Source organism: Ranitomeya variabilis, chromosome 2 (genome assembly GCF_051348905.1).
Source record: "Ranitomeya variabilis isolate aRanVar5 chromosome 2, aRanVar5.hap1, whole genome shotgun sequence".
NCBI lineage: Eukaryota > Metazoa > Chordata > Amphibia > Anura > Dendrobatidae > Ranitomeya > Ranitomeya variabilis.
In genome coordinates this window covers 223,660,521-223,677,770 of record NC_135233.1, presented here as the reverse complement: position 1 = coordinate 223,677,770, position 17,250 = coordinate 223,660,521, and the positions used below count along the sequence as shown (strand labels likewise).

General features: G+C 42.7%; 2 protein-coding genes and 1 long non-coding RNA gene across 3 annotated transcripts in view; 2 read left to right on the top strand and 1 right to left on the bottom strand.

The window, feature by feature from the left end:
- The window catches only part of PFKFB1 (6-phosphofructo-2-kinase/fructose-2,6-biphosphatase 1), a 724,603-nt gene that overhangs the window by 121,299 nt on the left and 586,054 nt on the right, over positions 1-17,250 (top strand). The gene's annotated exons all lie outside the window — the stretch shown is intronic.
- LOC143805016 (uncharacterized) lies at positions 58-13,367 on the top strand. Its single transcript, XR_013221157.1, has 3 exons — positions 58-653; positions 10,852-10,903; positions 13,290-13,367. It is a non-coding gene; the product is annotated as an uncharacterized LOC143805016 (long non-coding RNA).
- LOC143805015 (uncharacterized) lies at positions 10,841-15,375 on the bottom strand. The gene is made up of 2 exons (XM_077283747.1): positions 15,267-15,375; positions 10,841-12,906 (listed from the first exon to the last, which is right to left on the bottom strand). Exon 2 carries the CDS (start codon positions 12,893-12,895, stop codon positions 11,393-11,395), a length of 1,503 nt encoding a protein of 500 aa, XP_077139862.1. The 5' UTR covers positions 12,896-12,906; positions 15,267-15,375; the 3' UTR covers positions 10,841-11,392.

Here is a 17,250-nt window from a genome sequence, read left to right as displayed (position 1 = left end):
TCGAATAAATTAAAGAAGACCTGTCACCTAGTCATAAGTGGCCAGTTTTGCTCATATTTGATTCCCGCCGCTTTCCTGTGTGTTCCTGTTTTGTTGTTTCTTTAATCGCTGAATGATATGGACCTGTTTACTAAGAGTGTGTGGCTCCTGGGATCCTCTGGGGCGTGTCTTTAGGCTGCTTTGCGTAATTACCCAGTTAGCAACACCCCTTTTGGTAAAGACAATAAAACGCAGCACTGAATATAAAGACCCATATCTCTGGAACTGTATGATGGATTTTCTAAAAGGAAAAAGCGAACAGTGGGAATAAAAAAAGCAAAAAACTGGCCACTTTTGACCTGGAAACAGATAATCTTTAATCTGAGAACCTTAGTATGAAATGAATGTGAACCTGCTAATAATTATGGCACCACCTTACGTATGCAATTTCTCTCTCACAACTCTCTACTCCGATTTTACATGAACATTTTATTATTGTCTTATAATGATGTACAGTTCAGTTCTACAGCAATTACCTGAATCTACATGTAGAGACGTAAAATGTCACATTCTCCAGTTTTGATACCGCAATCATGTCTCCTTGTTGACTATTCTTTATACAGAAACAAGACAGGAAAGTTATGATGGAAAACTATCCAGTGATAAACCGCATGGTAAGGAGACTTTTATAGTAAGGACGGTGTCTATTTTGTTTATATTTGAAGCATAGGTTTTATATCTCTTGACGAGTGATGAAAAAAAGTACTAAACATTTTTGTGTAAAGCCCAAAAAATATAAAAAGTCAAAACCTTCAATTTTTTTAATTGGAAAAACTGAAGATTCATGACCAATTTTTCTCACAATGAGTAAGCCACTGAATTAGTGCAAAAGGGTCATCTGGGATTAAAAAAAAATATATATGTTACTATAATAAGTATTGCCTACCTTATTTAATCTGCTGTTGCTGCAGACCGGTCCTGCAGGGATGACATCACATCCATCATTCACATGACCGCTGCAGCCAATCACTGTGACTGCCGAGATTAGTTATAAGATGTAGAGGCCACGTGATAAATGGATGTGACGTCATCATTGTAGGAGATGGATGGAATAGATAAATTAATTTGTGTGTTATTACTTTAAGGCCTGGGTCGCACTATCAGTATTTGGTCAGTATTTTACATCAGTATTTGTAGCCAAAACCAGGAGTGAGTGATAAATCCAGAAGTGGTGACATGTTTCTATTATACTTTTCCCCTAATTGTTCCACTCCTGGTTTTGGCTACAAATACTGATGTAAAATACTGACCAAATACTGATAGTGTGACCCCGGCCTTACACTTAATACAAATCCCAGATCACCCCGGAGGGTATCAATAGTTGTACAAACTCTAGCTCCAGTACAGTGACAGAGTCACTACACTTGGCTTAACAAGCACAGTACCTAGTGTTTACCCAGATGACTACCAATTCACACTTCTGAAAGTCCTATCATAGGCTATTGATAACACTGGCCAACAGTGAAAATGTGTCTGAAATGAAAATAGCTGGTTTGTAATAATTTTAGCATCCTAAAAACGAATATGTTACTTAAAAATCATTATTAGCTCTTGTTGCTGAGATACATGTCATCCCTTCACCCCCGGAGCTTTTTCCGTTTTTCCGTTTTCGTTTTTCGCTCCCCTCCTTCCCAGAGCCATAACTTTTTTATTTTTCCGTCAATTTGGCCATGTGAGGGCTTATTTTTTGCGGGACGAGTTGTACTTTTGAACGACATCATTGGTTTTACCATGTCGTGTACTAGAAAATGGGAAAAAAATTCCAAGTGCAGTGAAATTGCAAAAAAAGTGCAATCCCACACTTGTTTTTTGCTTGCCTATTTTGCTAGGTTCACTAAATGCTAAAACTGACCTGCCATTATGATTCTCCAGGTCATTACGAGTTCATAGACACCTAACATGACTAGGTTATTTTTCACCTAAGTGGTGAAAAAAAATTCCAAACTTTGCAAAAAACAAAACAAAACAAAATTGCGCCATTTTCCGATACCCGTAGCGTCTCCATTTTTCGTGATCTGGGGTCGGGTGAGGGTTTATTTTTTGCGTGCCGAGCTGGCGTTTTTAATGATAGCATTTTGGTGCAGATACGTTCTTTTGATCGCCCGTTATTGCATTTTAATGCAATGTCGTGGCGACCAAAAAAACGTAATTCTGGCGTTCCGATTTTTTTTCTCGTTACGCCGTTTTGCGATAAGGTTAATGCTTTTTTTTTATTGCTAGATCGGGCGATTCTGAACGCGGCGATACCAAATATGTGTAGGTTGGGGTTTTTTTTTATTGATTTATTTTGATTGGGGCGAAAGGGGGGTGATTTAAACTTTTATGTTTTTTTTATTTTTTTCACATTTTTAAAAACTTTTTTTTTTTACTTTTGCCATGCTTCTATAGCCTCCATGGGAGGCTAGAAGCAGGCACAGCCCGATCGGCTCTGCTATGCAGCAGCGATCATAAGATCGCTGTTACACAGCAGAATTGCAGGTGTGCTGTGAGCGCCGACCACAGGGGGGCGCTCACAGCCACCGGCAATCAGTAACCATAGAGGTCTCCAGGACCTCTATGGTTACCTTCCTGATGCATCGCCGACCCCCGATCATGTGACGGGGGTCGGCGATGCGCTCATATCCGGCCGCACGGCCGGATGCGGTAGTTAAATGCCGCTGTCTGTGTTTGACAGCGGCATTTAACTAGTTAATAGCGGCGGGTGATCGCGATTTCACCCGCCGCTATTGCACGCACATGTCAGCTGTAAAAAACAGCTGACATGTCGCGACTTTGATGTGCGCTCACCGCCGGAGCGCACATCAAAGCGGGGGTCCCGACATGTGACATACTATACCGTCACATGTCGGGAAGGGGTTAAGATTATTATGCAGGAAAATAGGGAAATTTTGAATTTTCAACAAATGTGTATTGGTAAACCTGATTACAGACCTGTTGAACCAATGTCAGCCATTTTATTCATTGTGTCTGCATAGTTTGTACTAATTGAAGTCTCTTTCTCTTGTTGCAGTAATTTTGTGGAGAGAATTTACACTTTGAAAATGCCTCGTAAATGTGCAAATATTGTTAACAATTTTTGTTACGTGTGTGGTTATGTGACATTTGCCAACCAAAGAAGACCAATTACTCCACTTGTGAAGACTGCTTACCATCATTACTTTGGTGTAAAGGTTGGTGATCAGGAGAAGCCCTGGGCTCCACACATTTGCTGCAATAGTTGTTCAGTAAATCTGGTTGCATGGTTGAAGAATAAAGGACGTTCTATGCGTTTTGGTGTGCCAATGATTTGGAGGGAGCCAAGAAATCATGTAGACGACTGCTATTTCTGCATGGTTGCTCCTCTTCAGCATGGCATGTCAAGAAAAAAGAAGGGGACTATTGAGTACCCTAACATCCCCTCGGCTATAAGACCAGTCCCACATGGGAAAGATCTTCCCGTTTCTCGCCCTCCAAAGGAATATGTACTGGAATCAGATCAGGAGGAAGAATCGCCCGGAAGTTCATCACAAGATCTTGAATATGATTCACAGTCTGCATCAAATGAACCACATTTGCTTTCTCAGGGTGAACTCAATGATCTGATACGCGACCTGGACCTGTCGAAAGAAAAGGCAGAGCTTCTGGCTTCAAGATTAAAACAATGGAACTTTCTACTGTACAATGTTAAAGTGACTGCCTATAGGCATCGACAAAGAGATTTACATGTTTATTTTAAAAAGCAAGACAATCTCGTTTTCTGCACCAGTGTTGATGGTTTAATGTCCGCTATGAATGTTCAGTACAACCCACTAGATTGGAGACTTTTCATCGACGGTTCAAAGGTTAGTTTAAAAGCTGTACTATTGCACAATGGAAATGTTCTTCCTTCCGTTCCTGTAGGCCATGCTGTTTGCATGAAAGAAACCTACAACAATATGAAACTGCTTCTGGACGCAATAAAATACAGTGACCACCAATGGCAGATCTGTGCAGACTTGAAAGTGGTTGCAATATTGTTAGGCATGCAGTTGGGATACACAAAATATTGCTGTTTCCTATGTGAGTGGGACAGCCGTGCTAGATCTTCTCACTACAATATAAAAGTGTGGCCTACAAGGGACAAAATGTGTCCTGGAATTAAGAATGTTCAACACTGTCCACTTGTTGAACGCAGTAAAATCATTCTGCCGGCGCTACACATTAAACTTGGTCTTATGAAAAATTTTGTTAAGGGAATGAACCAAGAAGGAAATGCTTTTAAGTACCTCAGAGGGAAGTTTCCACAACTCAGTGATGCTAAAGTGAAAGAAGGTGTCTTCATTGGTCCTCAAATTCGTGACCTACTTAGGGATGGAAATTTTGACGAGATCCTACAAGGCAATGAGAAGGCGGCATGGCAAGCCTTCAGAGATGTTGTACGTGGCTTCTTGGGAAACAGACGAGTTGATAACTATGTTGATATTGTGAATAACCTTCTTACGAAGTATCATAAATTAGGCTGCAACATGTCATTAAAAATACACTTTCTGGACTCTCATCTGGATTTCTTCCCGGACAATTGTGGTGCAGTAAGCGATGAGCATGGTGAGCGATTCCACCAAGATATTTTAAATATGGAACAAAGATATCAGGGCAAGTGGAATGCTTCCATGCTTGCAGACTACTGTTGGACATTAATCAGAGATGTACCAGAAGAAAACTTCAATAGACAAGCAAAAAGAAAGCGTTCTCATGAATAGGTCTTGTCTGAACTGTTGTGTTCAGTTAATGTATTGTGTTCTTGCTATTTTAATCATATTTTAAACAATATTTCAAGTTTGAACATGACATTTGTGTGCAATTTATACTCTTGTAATGAATGCTTCTCGCTACCTACAGCACATACATCCATGGCGTGTATCTAAAAAACGAGAGCTAATTAAACAATTCTGTGGGTATATTTGAGTTTCTCGACCCAAAATTAGTAATATTTGCCTATTTTCATCAAAGAAACATAAAAAAAGTTGTTTTTTGTTGGCCTGTGTAATTTATTCTTAGGGTTGATCCTCAATATTAAATTGGTGGGGGTCGGCATCATGGCACCTAACTAAAGGACCATTCTGCTGATTGGTGAGAATTGCGGGACTCTGACCTCCAATGATTTCATCTCAATGACCTATCCTGAGAATGTTATTATACAGTGTTAGGAGGATGATTAAATTTGTTTTTTTCTGAGACGTACTATATATATATATATATGTGAACCGAACAAGGAAGCAAAGGACAAAAGAGTAAAATGAATCATCTTTTTTATCAAATAATCTAAAATAGAGCAATGAAAAAATGGAGATACAAATACAAGAAAAGATACTGTCTAATAAGTTCGTGCACCCATACCTAAATAGACCAGTGTCATCATACAAAGCCTATCTGTAAACCATAGTTGCAACAAAAATGCCTAAGGCCAGAGTCACACTAGCGCATTGCATCCGATGCGAGAGCATCGGATGCGATATGCTAGTGACCCTCGGCTCCTGCTCTGCTGCGAGCGGTAGCCGAGTGTCATGCGTCTGTGCTCTGAGCTTCTCGCAGAGAGCAGATCGGAGCACAGCTGCGGAGGAGGTGGAGAAACTAATTTCTCCATCTCCTCCATTGCCGGGGTCAGCGTTTAGCGCACATCACTCGGACGATATCCGAGTGGTGTGCGCTGTGTCACTCGCACCCATAGGCTTACAAAAAAATCGGCCGCTGGGAGCTGTCCCATAGTATAACACTGGTCCGAGTGCAATGCGATTTTTTATCGCATTGCACTCGTCCGTTTTAGTCACCAGTGTGACCCCGGCCTAAGAGAATAATCCCAAGTATAAAGCCCTTAAACAAGGTTCAACTACAGAAATTAAATATATATCTATTTATATAATTGCTTTGCAATGTTTTCATTTAATGTTCTGTCTAGATGTCACCGTATCCCAGAATTCCAAGCGGAGGAAGTTCACCGACTGCCATATTGGGACGCCTATGTGATGGGTGTCACAATATGGAAACTGCTGCTGGTACCAACCTATTGGGCGGTACCACCAGCAGAACACCTTTGCACAACACACACACAAACTCTATATGCCGTACGCACCACAAGCACACACACTCTCACACACACACACTCGCACAGCCTCTTGCCCGATACCACCAGCGGAGCACTGTCGCGAACACGCCGCTGCCGGGATCAGCCGAATGATTCACTGACCGCCACCATCTTTGTACAGGAGGAGCGCATGGGCAGTTTTAATGTGACCGCCGATGTCTGCACAAAAATGGTGGCGGTCTGATTTACTGCGCCTGCGCAAATTACGCGCAGGTGCAGTGAATCATTCGGCTCATCCCGGCGGCAGATGCACGACGTGTCTACAGGCAGAGGAAGCCGGTCACATTAAAGGGACTCTGTCACCTGAATTTGGAGGGAACAATTTTCAGTCATATGGGCGGGGTTTTCGGGTGTTTGATTCACCCTTTCCTTACCCGCTGGCTGCATGCTGGCTGCAATATTGGATTGAAGTTCATTCTCTGTCCTCCATAGTACACATCTGCGCAAGGCAAGATTGCCTTGTGCAGGCATGTACTACGGAGGACAGAGAATGAACTTCAATCCAATATTGCAGCCAGCATGCAGCCAGCGGGTAAGGAAAGGGTGAATCAAACACCCGAAAACCCCGCCCATATGACTGAAAATTGTTCCCTCCAAATTCAGGTGACAGAGTCCCTTTAAAGGTGTTTTCCCACGAACGAAAGTTCATTTAAAAAATTGACTGTCGGACCGAGTACGGATTATACCACATCTCCTGGGTAGGGAAGGAAGCAAAAGACAATACTGACATTACAGCAGGGGATCACAGAGGATTTCTTTGTAAGGTAAAATATTTCACTGACCGTTTTTAAAAAATATTTTTCTTCACAAAATGTATCCTCTGCGATCTCCTGCTGTAATGTCAATATTGTCTTTTGCTTCCTCCCCTGCTCAGGAGCTGTGGTATGTTCGGTACACGGTCAGACACAGACAATTTTTAAAATGAACTTTTATTCGTGGGGAAACCTGTTATGATCCTGGTGGTAAGGAACACAAACTGACCTGATGGGTAAACCAAAAATAAGGACAAGCTCTGGGAATGTGGGAACTTTACTGACCGCAATCCTGATCCTATCAAAACACACTATAGGCAGCCGTGGAGCGTTCCTAACTCGGCCTAGACGCCTCGTTCACAGCCTGAGAAACTAGCTACCCCTAGAGAGAAACAAAGCCTCACTTGCCTCAGAGAAATTTTCCCCAAAGTGTAAGAAGCCCCCCACAAATAATAACGGTGAGTTTAAGGGGAAAACACAAACATAGAAATGAAAATAGGTTTTAGCAAATGAGGCCCGCTAATAACTAAATAGTCAGAAGATAGCAAGGAATCTGTGCGGTCAGTATAAAATACTACAAAAGTATCCACGCAGAGAATACAAAAAGACCCCCACACCGACTCACGATGTGAGGGGTGCAACTCCGCACCCCAGAGCTTCCAGCTAGCAATCAAATAGCATATAAGCAAGCTGGACTGAACTCATAACATACTGAGAAACATTTTCAAATAGCAATGAGCAAAAATGGACTAGCATGAACTTAGCTTATCCACGAGGAGACAGGTCACAAGGGAAGTCCCAGAGAGATCTGAACCAGTACTGAATACAACGACAGCAGGCAACAAGTAAAGGTCCAGATGGAGTTAAATAGGCAGCAAGCCTAGCAGGAAACGAGGCAGCTGGGGTCCAGCTACAGACCAGCCGTAACACTAAAAGCCACCAGAGGGAGCCCATGAACAGAACTCACAAAGTATCACTCATGACCACAGGAGGGAGCCCGAGAACGGAATTCACAACAGAAACCCTTTTAAAAAGCTAATATCAACGCCAACATGGCTACTCATAAAAAGTACGCCAATGACAATGAAAGGAAAGAAGCAAAGGCACAACGTCGAAGACAACGAAGGGCAAATGAGACCCTTGAAGAGCAACAGCATTGCTGGGACAAAAACAATGCATATAAGCGTAGGCTTCAAGCACATGAGTCCCCTGGTGCAAAAGTCATTAGATTATCACAGGATGCCATTAGACAACAGCGCCCCATGCCTGCCCCCATCGTGACATTACCGCACTCCCGATGCGATAGCATCGGGCCCTAATATATACAGTACAGACCAAAAGTTTGAATACACCTTCTCATTTAAAGATTTTTTGGTATTGTCATGACTATGAAAATTGTACATTCACACTGAAGGCATCACAACTACGAATTAACACATGTGGAATTATATACGGTACTTAACAAAAAAGTGTGAAACAACTGAAATTATGTCTTACATTCTAGGTTCTTCAAAGTAGCCACCTTTTGCTTTGATGACTGCTTTGCACACTCTTGGCATTCTCTTGATGAGCTTCAAGAGGTAGTCACCGGGAATGGTGTGCCCTGTCAGGTTTAATAAGTGGGATTTCTTGCCATATAAATGGTGTTGGGAGTGGACCATCAGTTGTGTTGTGCAGAAGTCTGGTGGATACACAGCTGATAGTCCTACTGAATAGACTGTTAGAATTTGTATTATGGCAAGAAAAAAGCAGCTATGTAAAGAAAAACGAGTGGCCATCATTACTTTAAGAAATGAAGGTCAGTCAGTCCGAAAAATTGGGAAAACTTTGAAAGTGTCCCCAAGTGTAGTGGCAAAAACCATCAAGCGCTACAAAGAAACTGGCTCACATGAGGACTGCCCCAGGAAAGGAAGACCAAGAGTCACCTCTGCTGCTGAGGATAAGTTTATCCGAGTTACCAGCCTCAGAAATCGCAGGTTAACAGCAGCTCAGATTAGAGACCAGGTCAATGCCACACAGAGTTCTAGCAGCAGACACATCTCTACAACAGTTAAGAGCAGACTTTGTGCAGCAGGCCTTCATGGTAAAATAGCTGCTAGGAAACCACTGCTAAGGACAGGCAACAAGTAGAAGAGACTCGTTTAGGCTAAAGAACACAATGGACATTAGACCAGTGGAAATCTGTGCTTTGGTCTGATGAGTCCAAATTTGAGATCTTTGGTTCCAACCACTGTCTTTATGCGATGCAGAAAAGGTGAACAGATGGACTCTACATGCCTGGTTCCCACTGTGAAGCATGGAGGAGGTGTGATGGTGTGGGGGTGCTTTGCTGGTGACACTGTTGTGGATTTATTCAAAACTGAAGGCATACTGAACCAGCATGGCTACCACAGCGTCTTGCAGCGGCATGCTATTCCATCCGGTTTGCGTTTAGTTGGACCATCATTTATTTTTCAACAGGACAATGACCCCAAACATACCTCCAGGCTGTGTAAGGGCTATTTGACCAAGAAGGAGAGTGATGGGGTGCTACGCCAGATGACCTGGCCTCCACAGTCACCAGACCTGAACCCAATCGAGATGGTTTGGGGTGAGCTGGACCGCAGAGTGAAGGCAAAAGGGCCAACAAGTGCTAAGCATCTCTGGGAACTGCTTCAAGATTGTTGGAAGACCATTTCCGGTGACTACCTCTTGAGGCTCATCAAGAGAATGCCAAGAGTGTGCAAAGCAGTCATCAAAGCAAAAGGTGGCTACTTTGAAGAACCTAGAATATAAGACACAATTTCAGTTGTTTCACACTTTTTTCCACGTGTTAATTCATAGTTTTGATGCCTTCAGTGTGAATGTACAATTTTCATAGTCATGAAAATACAGAAAAAATCTTTAAATGACAAGGTGTGTCCAAACTTTTGGACTGTATATCTATATCTATATATATATATAATTGTCTAAGGGGTACTTCCATCTGTCTGTCGCGTAAATCCCGGGTCGCTGATCAGCGACAGGCACAGTCCGGCCGAAAAATTGGCCCCTCCCTACTCCCCTCCAGTCAGTGCCCCCTCCATACTTCCCTCCAGTCAGCGGCCACATAGGGTTTTAGCAGTCCGTTAAACAGACTGCTAAACACCACGGCATAACGCAGTCCATTAACGCTGCTATTAACCCTGTGTGACCAACTTTTTACTATTGATGCTGCATAGTAAAAACTTTTTAATGTTAAAAATAATAATAATAAAAAAATTAATTATATTCTCACCTTCCGGCGTCTTTCCCGCTCCTCGCGACTCTCCGGTCCCAAGAATGCATTTCGGCAATGACCGGAGATGACGTAGCGGTCTCGCGAGATGATGACGCAGCGGTCTCGCGAGACCGCTACATCATCACGTGTTATTGCCGCAATGCATTCTTGGGACCGGAGCGTCGCGAGGAGCATCGCTAAATGCCTGGCCTGGATCCGGGGCCGCCGGAAGGGGAGTTATTTTTTAAGTCTTTTTTTAACAGGAATATGGTGCCCACATTGCTATATACTACGTGGGCTGTGTTATATACTGCGTGGCCTGTGTTATATACTACGTCGCTGTGCAATATACTGCATGGCTGGGCAATATACTACGTGGCTGTGCTATATACTACGTGGCTGTGTTATATACAATGCGGGCTGTGTTATATACTACGTGGGCTGTTATATACTACGTGGGCTGTTATATACTACGTGGGCTGTGTTATATACTACGTGGGCTGTGTTATATACTACATGGGCTGTGTTATATACTGCGTAGGCTGTGTTATAGACTGCGCGGGCTGTGCTATATACTACTATACATTTTCTAGAATGCCCGATGCGTTAGAATCGGGCCACCATCTAGTATATATATATATATATATATATATATATATATATATATATATATATATGCATTTTTCTATTTGTATCTACATTTTTTTATTCCTCTGTTGTAGATTATTTGATAATAAAGATGCTTCCTTGCTCAGTTCGGATTGACTAAATTTGGTAAGTACCAATAATCTAAGCCACTTTTTTTTGTAGGTTCACTATATATTTGTGTTAGAGGGTCATGTTGGTGATCTAGCGCTGGGCCAAAAGCTGCAGCAACCATCAACAAACAGGTCCCAATATACCCATCTTGAAAATGATGGAAGATGCAGGAACCTATGATTATTTGTGGCTAAATTAAATAGCTATTAACAAGAAAAGTATGTTCCGCTACTATATGTGCAGGTTACTAGAGATGAGCAAAAAGATTCGTACTGCCCTGACACAGCATCCTCTGTTTTTGCCACACCAGAGCAGACTTCAATTCTGCGTCCAAGGTTTGCTAAGCTCCCCGATGTCATGGGCCTACTAAGCACCAAAGACGCCCAGAAACCCCAACACTGAAATTAAGACATCCATGCAGGATCAGACAAATCTTTTTGCTCAAATTTCCAATCCAAATTGTTGATTTTTCCAAGTGTAAGTGTTATCTGGTTATGATACAAGTTAGACCAACACAACTTCTATTGAATTGCCATCGTCAACATCTACCAAAGTCTCACTTTCGTCGCAGGACTCCCGTCCGTGACTTATGTGATGAGACTTTAGGTAAGGCATCTGAGAATAAGTCACATGACAACTGTCTGATCGATCCTCCGTATGGATCTGCTGGTGACGTAAGAGATCACTGGATTCTCGAAAAGCTTTCCGGCAGGTCGTGCAGTGATATCGTTGGTCTCTGGTGTGGATTTGCTTGTGTCGGTCGAGGTGTGTGAGCTGTTGAAAAGTCCTGCTACAAATAGGACAACTGAAAGGGCGATAGCCTGTATGCATCAAGTAGTGGCGATGGAGGCTTGAAATCCGGGTAAAATACTTGCCGCATAGACTGCATTTTAAATTGTCTTTAATATGCCTGCCTTGCAAAGGGTCGTCATCTTTCCAATGTTTTTTAGCACATGGGCTCACTTCTTCCTTCCGTACACCATAAGCGTTTCCGTTCATAGTAGACATGAACTGAGGCGTAGACAAAGGGGTGACCTCTGGACTGAGCCCTTCACTAAAATGCCTTTGTATTCTAGCATTATGCCAGATGGGGCGCTGATAAGATTTTTCACTAGTATGAACACGTTGATGCTTTAACAAGTCACTGGTATCTCGAAAACCTCCCTGGCATACAGAACATTTGAATGGTCTCTCACCCGTATGGACCAAGTAGTGGCGTTGAAGGTGGGTGGCCTGCCGAAAAGATTGAGTGCAGATGATACAGGTGAAAGGTTTCTTCCCAGTATGTATGACCACATGTTTTCTCAGATTAGAGGAATTGTTGAAACACTTCTTACATTGGACACATTCGTAAAGTTTTTGACCAGTCGGTCCCATCTTTAAATGCACAGGGCGATGGTCATCAAGATCTTTTTTGGTTTTAAATGATCTACTGCAGTTGCAACACTGAAATTCTTGAGGAATCTCCTCATTCTCATTAGCAGATGTGACTAAATTATAGTTTTGTGGTTCCTGCACTAACATCTTTGCATGCTTTTCCTTGTGCCTCCTCATATAACAGATACGAGAAAAGCTCTTTTGGCAGATGGAACAACTGTAAGGCCTTTCGCCTGTGTGCACCCGAAAGTGAATCCTTAGCTCAGTAGAGTCTCTAAATCCCTTCATACAAAAGGGACAACGATAAGGTCGCTCGCCTGTGTGCACCAAATGGTGGCGGTCCAGCTGGGATTTTTGACGAAAGCTACTGCCACATATATCACACACATATGGCCTCAGGCCTGTGTGGATGTTCTTGTGGCGCCTCAGGTTGGAAGCATCTGAAAAGCAACGCTCACACAAGTCGCACTTGTATTGCTTGCGACCCATCACTATGGTTGGTTGATTACTCGAGATGCCCACTTTTTTCAAAAATTCTCCCATGGAAAAGGGGCTGTTGTCCAGTTTTGTTTGTGCTTCCTTCACGCTGTCCAGCATGTCACTCAGGCAAGATGTGAGCCCCTCCATCATTTTGTTGTCCACTATAAAAAAAAAAAAAAAAAGGATTTGCTAATAATAACAGCATAAAATACTGAAAATATTACAATTGTATGTAACACTTCACCTGCTGAAATACTGTAAAAATAAGATATGTTACTATCAGTTTCAACATTGCTCCACTGATTATTATGGGGTCCATACAGATTTGGTTACATGATAATATTTACAGTCGTGGCCAAAAGATTTGAGACTGTCAAACATTTTAGTTTACACAAACTTTGCTGCTTCACTTTTTTATAGTGGCAATTTGCATTAACTCTAGATCATTATGTAGAGTGATGAGATGAATTGCAAAATATTATAGTCAGTCCTTGCCATGAAAATTGTTTTAATCCCAAAAAATCTAATTTTCTCTGAACTTCAGCCATGCCAGAAAATGAGCTGCCTACATCATTTCAGTGATCTTCTGGTAAGCGCAGGAAAAAGTATAAATGAGGACAAGGCAGCTGATATAACACTGGTATGTATGCTAACTGAATTATAAGAGCAGACTGGTTTCTTTAAATCATTGTCTTATTCTGGTTACCTTCAGGAAAACACGTGCAGTCATCACTGCTTAGCATCAAAAGGGCTTTACAGGCAAGGACATTTGTGTTTGTAAGATTGCTCCGAAATGAACCATTGGATCATCAAAATCCTCATAGAGAGAGGTTCAATTGCTGTGAAGAAGATTTCAGGTAGCCCAAGAAAGTCAAGCCAGTGCCCGGACTGTCTACTAAAGAGGATTCTGATATGGCAACAATTTACCACCAGAAGGCTACTTTCACGCTAGCGTCATGCACTGCACGTCGCTATGCGTCGTTTTGTAGAAAAAACGCATCCTGCAAAAGTGCTTGCAGGATGCGTTTTTTCTCCATTGACTTGCATTAGCAACGCAGTGTGACACATTGCCACACATCGCAACCGTCGTGCGACGGTTGCGTCGGACCGTTGCCACCAAAAAACGTTGCATGTAACGTTTTTTGGTGCGTCGAGACCGTCTTTTCCGACCGCGCATGCGCGGCCGGAACTCCGCCCCCCGCACATCACAATGGGGCAGCGGATGTGTTGAAAAACAGCATCCGCTGCCCCCGTTGTGCGGTGTTTTCACTGCTTGCGTCGGTACGTCGCAACGACGCAATTCGCCGTGCGTCGTACGACGCTAGTGTGAAAGTAGCCTTACAGAGCTTCCCCAAGAATGGTGGCAGGCAGGAGTCAGTGCAGGCTGACACCAGGCTTTTGGGGTCGGCCTAGTGTCAAGAAGGGCAGCAAAGAAGCCGCTTATCTCCAAGAAAAACATCAAGGACAGGCTGACAATGCACATAAATTACAGGGATTGGTTTGCAGGGGATGGGGTAAAGAGATTTTTTTTCTGATGAACTGTTTGGGACATCTGGAAGAAGATTGTCCGGAGAAAAAAAAGGTGAGAACTACTATGACTCTCAACAGTAAAGCACCCTTCATGTGTGTGGGCTTTTCATCCATTGAGGCTCATCACTCACAATTTAACCTAAGAACTCTGGCATGAATTAAGAACAGAGACAAACAAAAACACAGAAATTATGATAAACTCCAAGCACTGATTAGACAAGAAAGGGCGGTCATCAGTCAGGATTTGGCTCAGAAGCCGATATCCAGTTTACGGAGCAAAGGGCAAAAGTCTTGAAAACTAAGAGTCAACACTGTAAATATTGAGTTTTTACCTAAACTTCATGTATTTGTCAATAAAAGTATAAAAGCTTATGAAATGTTTATAGCTATTCTTCGCTGACAATAGAAACATCCGACTAAAAGTAAAAAAAAAAAAAAAACAAAACACTGAAGCAAAACCAAAGTTTGTATCAGTCTCAAAACATTTGGCCACAACTGCAGAATTAAAAAAAAAAAAGGAAGTTCTGCAAGATGAGCCTTTTCCTATTCTAAAAGCTGAAACCAGAAAGACCCTGGACAATCTTTACTCACTGCACATGTGAGATGGATGGAACTGTATTGAACCTCTTGCTGCCCCGCTGTTTTGTTAGGGAAACAAGATGCCTACACTAGGTGACACTCCAGTAAACACAGGCAAGCATAGCTCTCTGGAATCGAAAGGGTCAACTTCTAGCACCCTGGCATTCACAGGGCAACACATTTAGGCAAACCTATTAACGGTTCCTGCCAATAGTGTGTGCAGTCAATCAGGTGATGTCACCTACCCCGCAAAAGTGAGCGGACTCAGGTCATGCATTAAAAACACAGAGGAGCACATTGATTAGAGGCTGACGCAGAACATCAATCATAGTCATTGCACATCAGGCTGGATAATGTGCTCCCTTAATAATTGCAAATATGCAGCAACCTGCCAGTGCTGGCAGCATATTACCTCAGACCGCTGCAGCCAGACCACCTTAATAAGTGCAGCCGCAATTGACCTGCAGCAGCTGCAGTGCCAGCAGCATCCTCAGCTCCTCCTCAGTCACATCTCTTCCTCCTCTTCTGCACACTAAACATCATGATCTCACAGGAAGTTGTGCGGCCGTGTCACTCACTACGAAAGAGGGAACAGAGCTCAGAAAATGAGTTCCTGATGAAAAACCGTCTGAAAACCTCTCCAGTTATTAGAGTTTAGGGGGACAATGAGCTCCACAGACAGAGACGGGCGGATTGGCTTTTAATTCACTAGCAAATTGATGCTTTCTTATGCAATTTTGTTATAAATGGAAGATTAAGAGAAATTAAACAACAACAAAAAACAGAGTCATAGCTTGTGAGAATTGTCTGAAGATTTACATGTAAAGTAATGGAGTTGTCCACTTCTAAGCTGTTTATAAAGCAAAGTGATGAACAACAAGACCACATACGAATTGTTATATGAAGATCATTTTTCAAACCATTGATACACAAATCTATCCTGTCATTCAGAGACATAGCTAGGGTTTTGGTTCAGAGGGGGGCGAAACTTCTGAGTGGGCCCCTAACCAGGTAACCTTGATTACAACTTGGTGACGCACCCCAAAAGTGGAGGAGAACCTCAGCAGATGACCGCGCTATTACTGAAAATAATCTCTGTATAAAGACCAACTTGGATATTACCGCCATATGGTCAGTGGCAGTGGCGTAACTTGAAACTCATAGGCTCCAATGCGAAAGCGCTAACGGGGCCCGCAAATATTTTAAATCTTTAATAGCAATAGACTTTTTCTATAGGCCAAAGGGACTTTTAGGGCCCCCTAGGCTCCAGGGCCCAGGTGCGATTGCAACCCCTGCACCTGTTGTAGTTACGCCCCTGGTCAGTGGTAGATACCAGTCCTACAGAACATGATTACTGCACAGTTATATATAGTGACTTAGAGATGACGTTCTTTCTGATGGAATCGTTCCCTTTTCCCGTCTTTTCCATCTGGCCCAGTGTATTGCCAAGTTTGTAACACTACGGTTCGGATACGGCTTTGTATGATTGTGTACGCTTTTGTATATTTTAACATACAAAGGTTAAGTACATATAAAGATTAAATACATATAATGATTAAGTTCATATACTCACATCATCACCAAGAGGCTTTTAAACATCATCCGTGTAATATTAGAGAAGCAACACCAAGACTAAGAACCCCTGGGAAATTCACAATACTTCACGGGCGTCCCCACTTACGGTATGTGCACACGTTGCGGATTCTCTGCGGATCCGCAGTGTTTTTTGAGGTGCAGAAACGCTGCAGATCCGCAATTGATTTACAGTACAATGTAAATCAATGAGAAAAAAAAAATGTGCACACTTTGCGGAAAATCCGCTGCGGAAACGCTGCGGTTTAAAAGAAGTAGCATGTCACTTCTTTTTTGTGAATCTGCAGCATTTTTGTACCCACTCCATTATAGAAAACCGCAGGGGTAAAAACCGCAGCAAATCCGCATGAAAACCGCAGCAAAAACGCACAAAAAAACGCTGTGGAACCGCACAAAAAACCGCAGGTGCGTTTTCTGCCAGGAGAGGCAGAATCCGCACCAGAAATTCCTAAGCCTAATCCGCAACGTGTGCACATAGCCTTACAGTACAATGTAGATCAATGAGAAAAAAAAATGCTGCGCACACTTTGCGGAAAATCTGCTGCGGAAACGCTGCGGTTTAAAAGAAGTAGCATGTCACTTCTTTTTTGTGAATCTGCAGCGTTTTTGTACCCACTCCATTATAGAAAACCGCAGGGGTAAAAACCGCAGCAAATCCGCATGAAAACCGCAGCAAAAACGCACAAAAAAACGCTGCGGAACCGCACAAAAAAACGCAGGTGCGTTTTCTGCCAGGAGAGACAGAATCCGCACCAGAAATTCCTAAGCCTAATCCGCAATGTGTGCACATAGCCTTATGTAGG

What these genes read in the sequence shown, in the direction of transcription:
- LOC143805015 (XM_077283747.1), bottom strand. Translation starts at nt 12,895, where the DNA reads ATGATGGAGGGGCTCACATCTTGCCTGAGTGACATGCTGGACAGCGTG.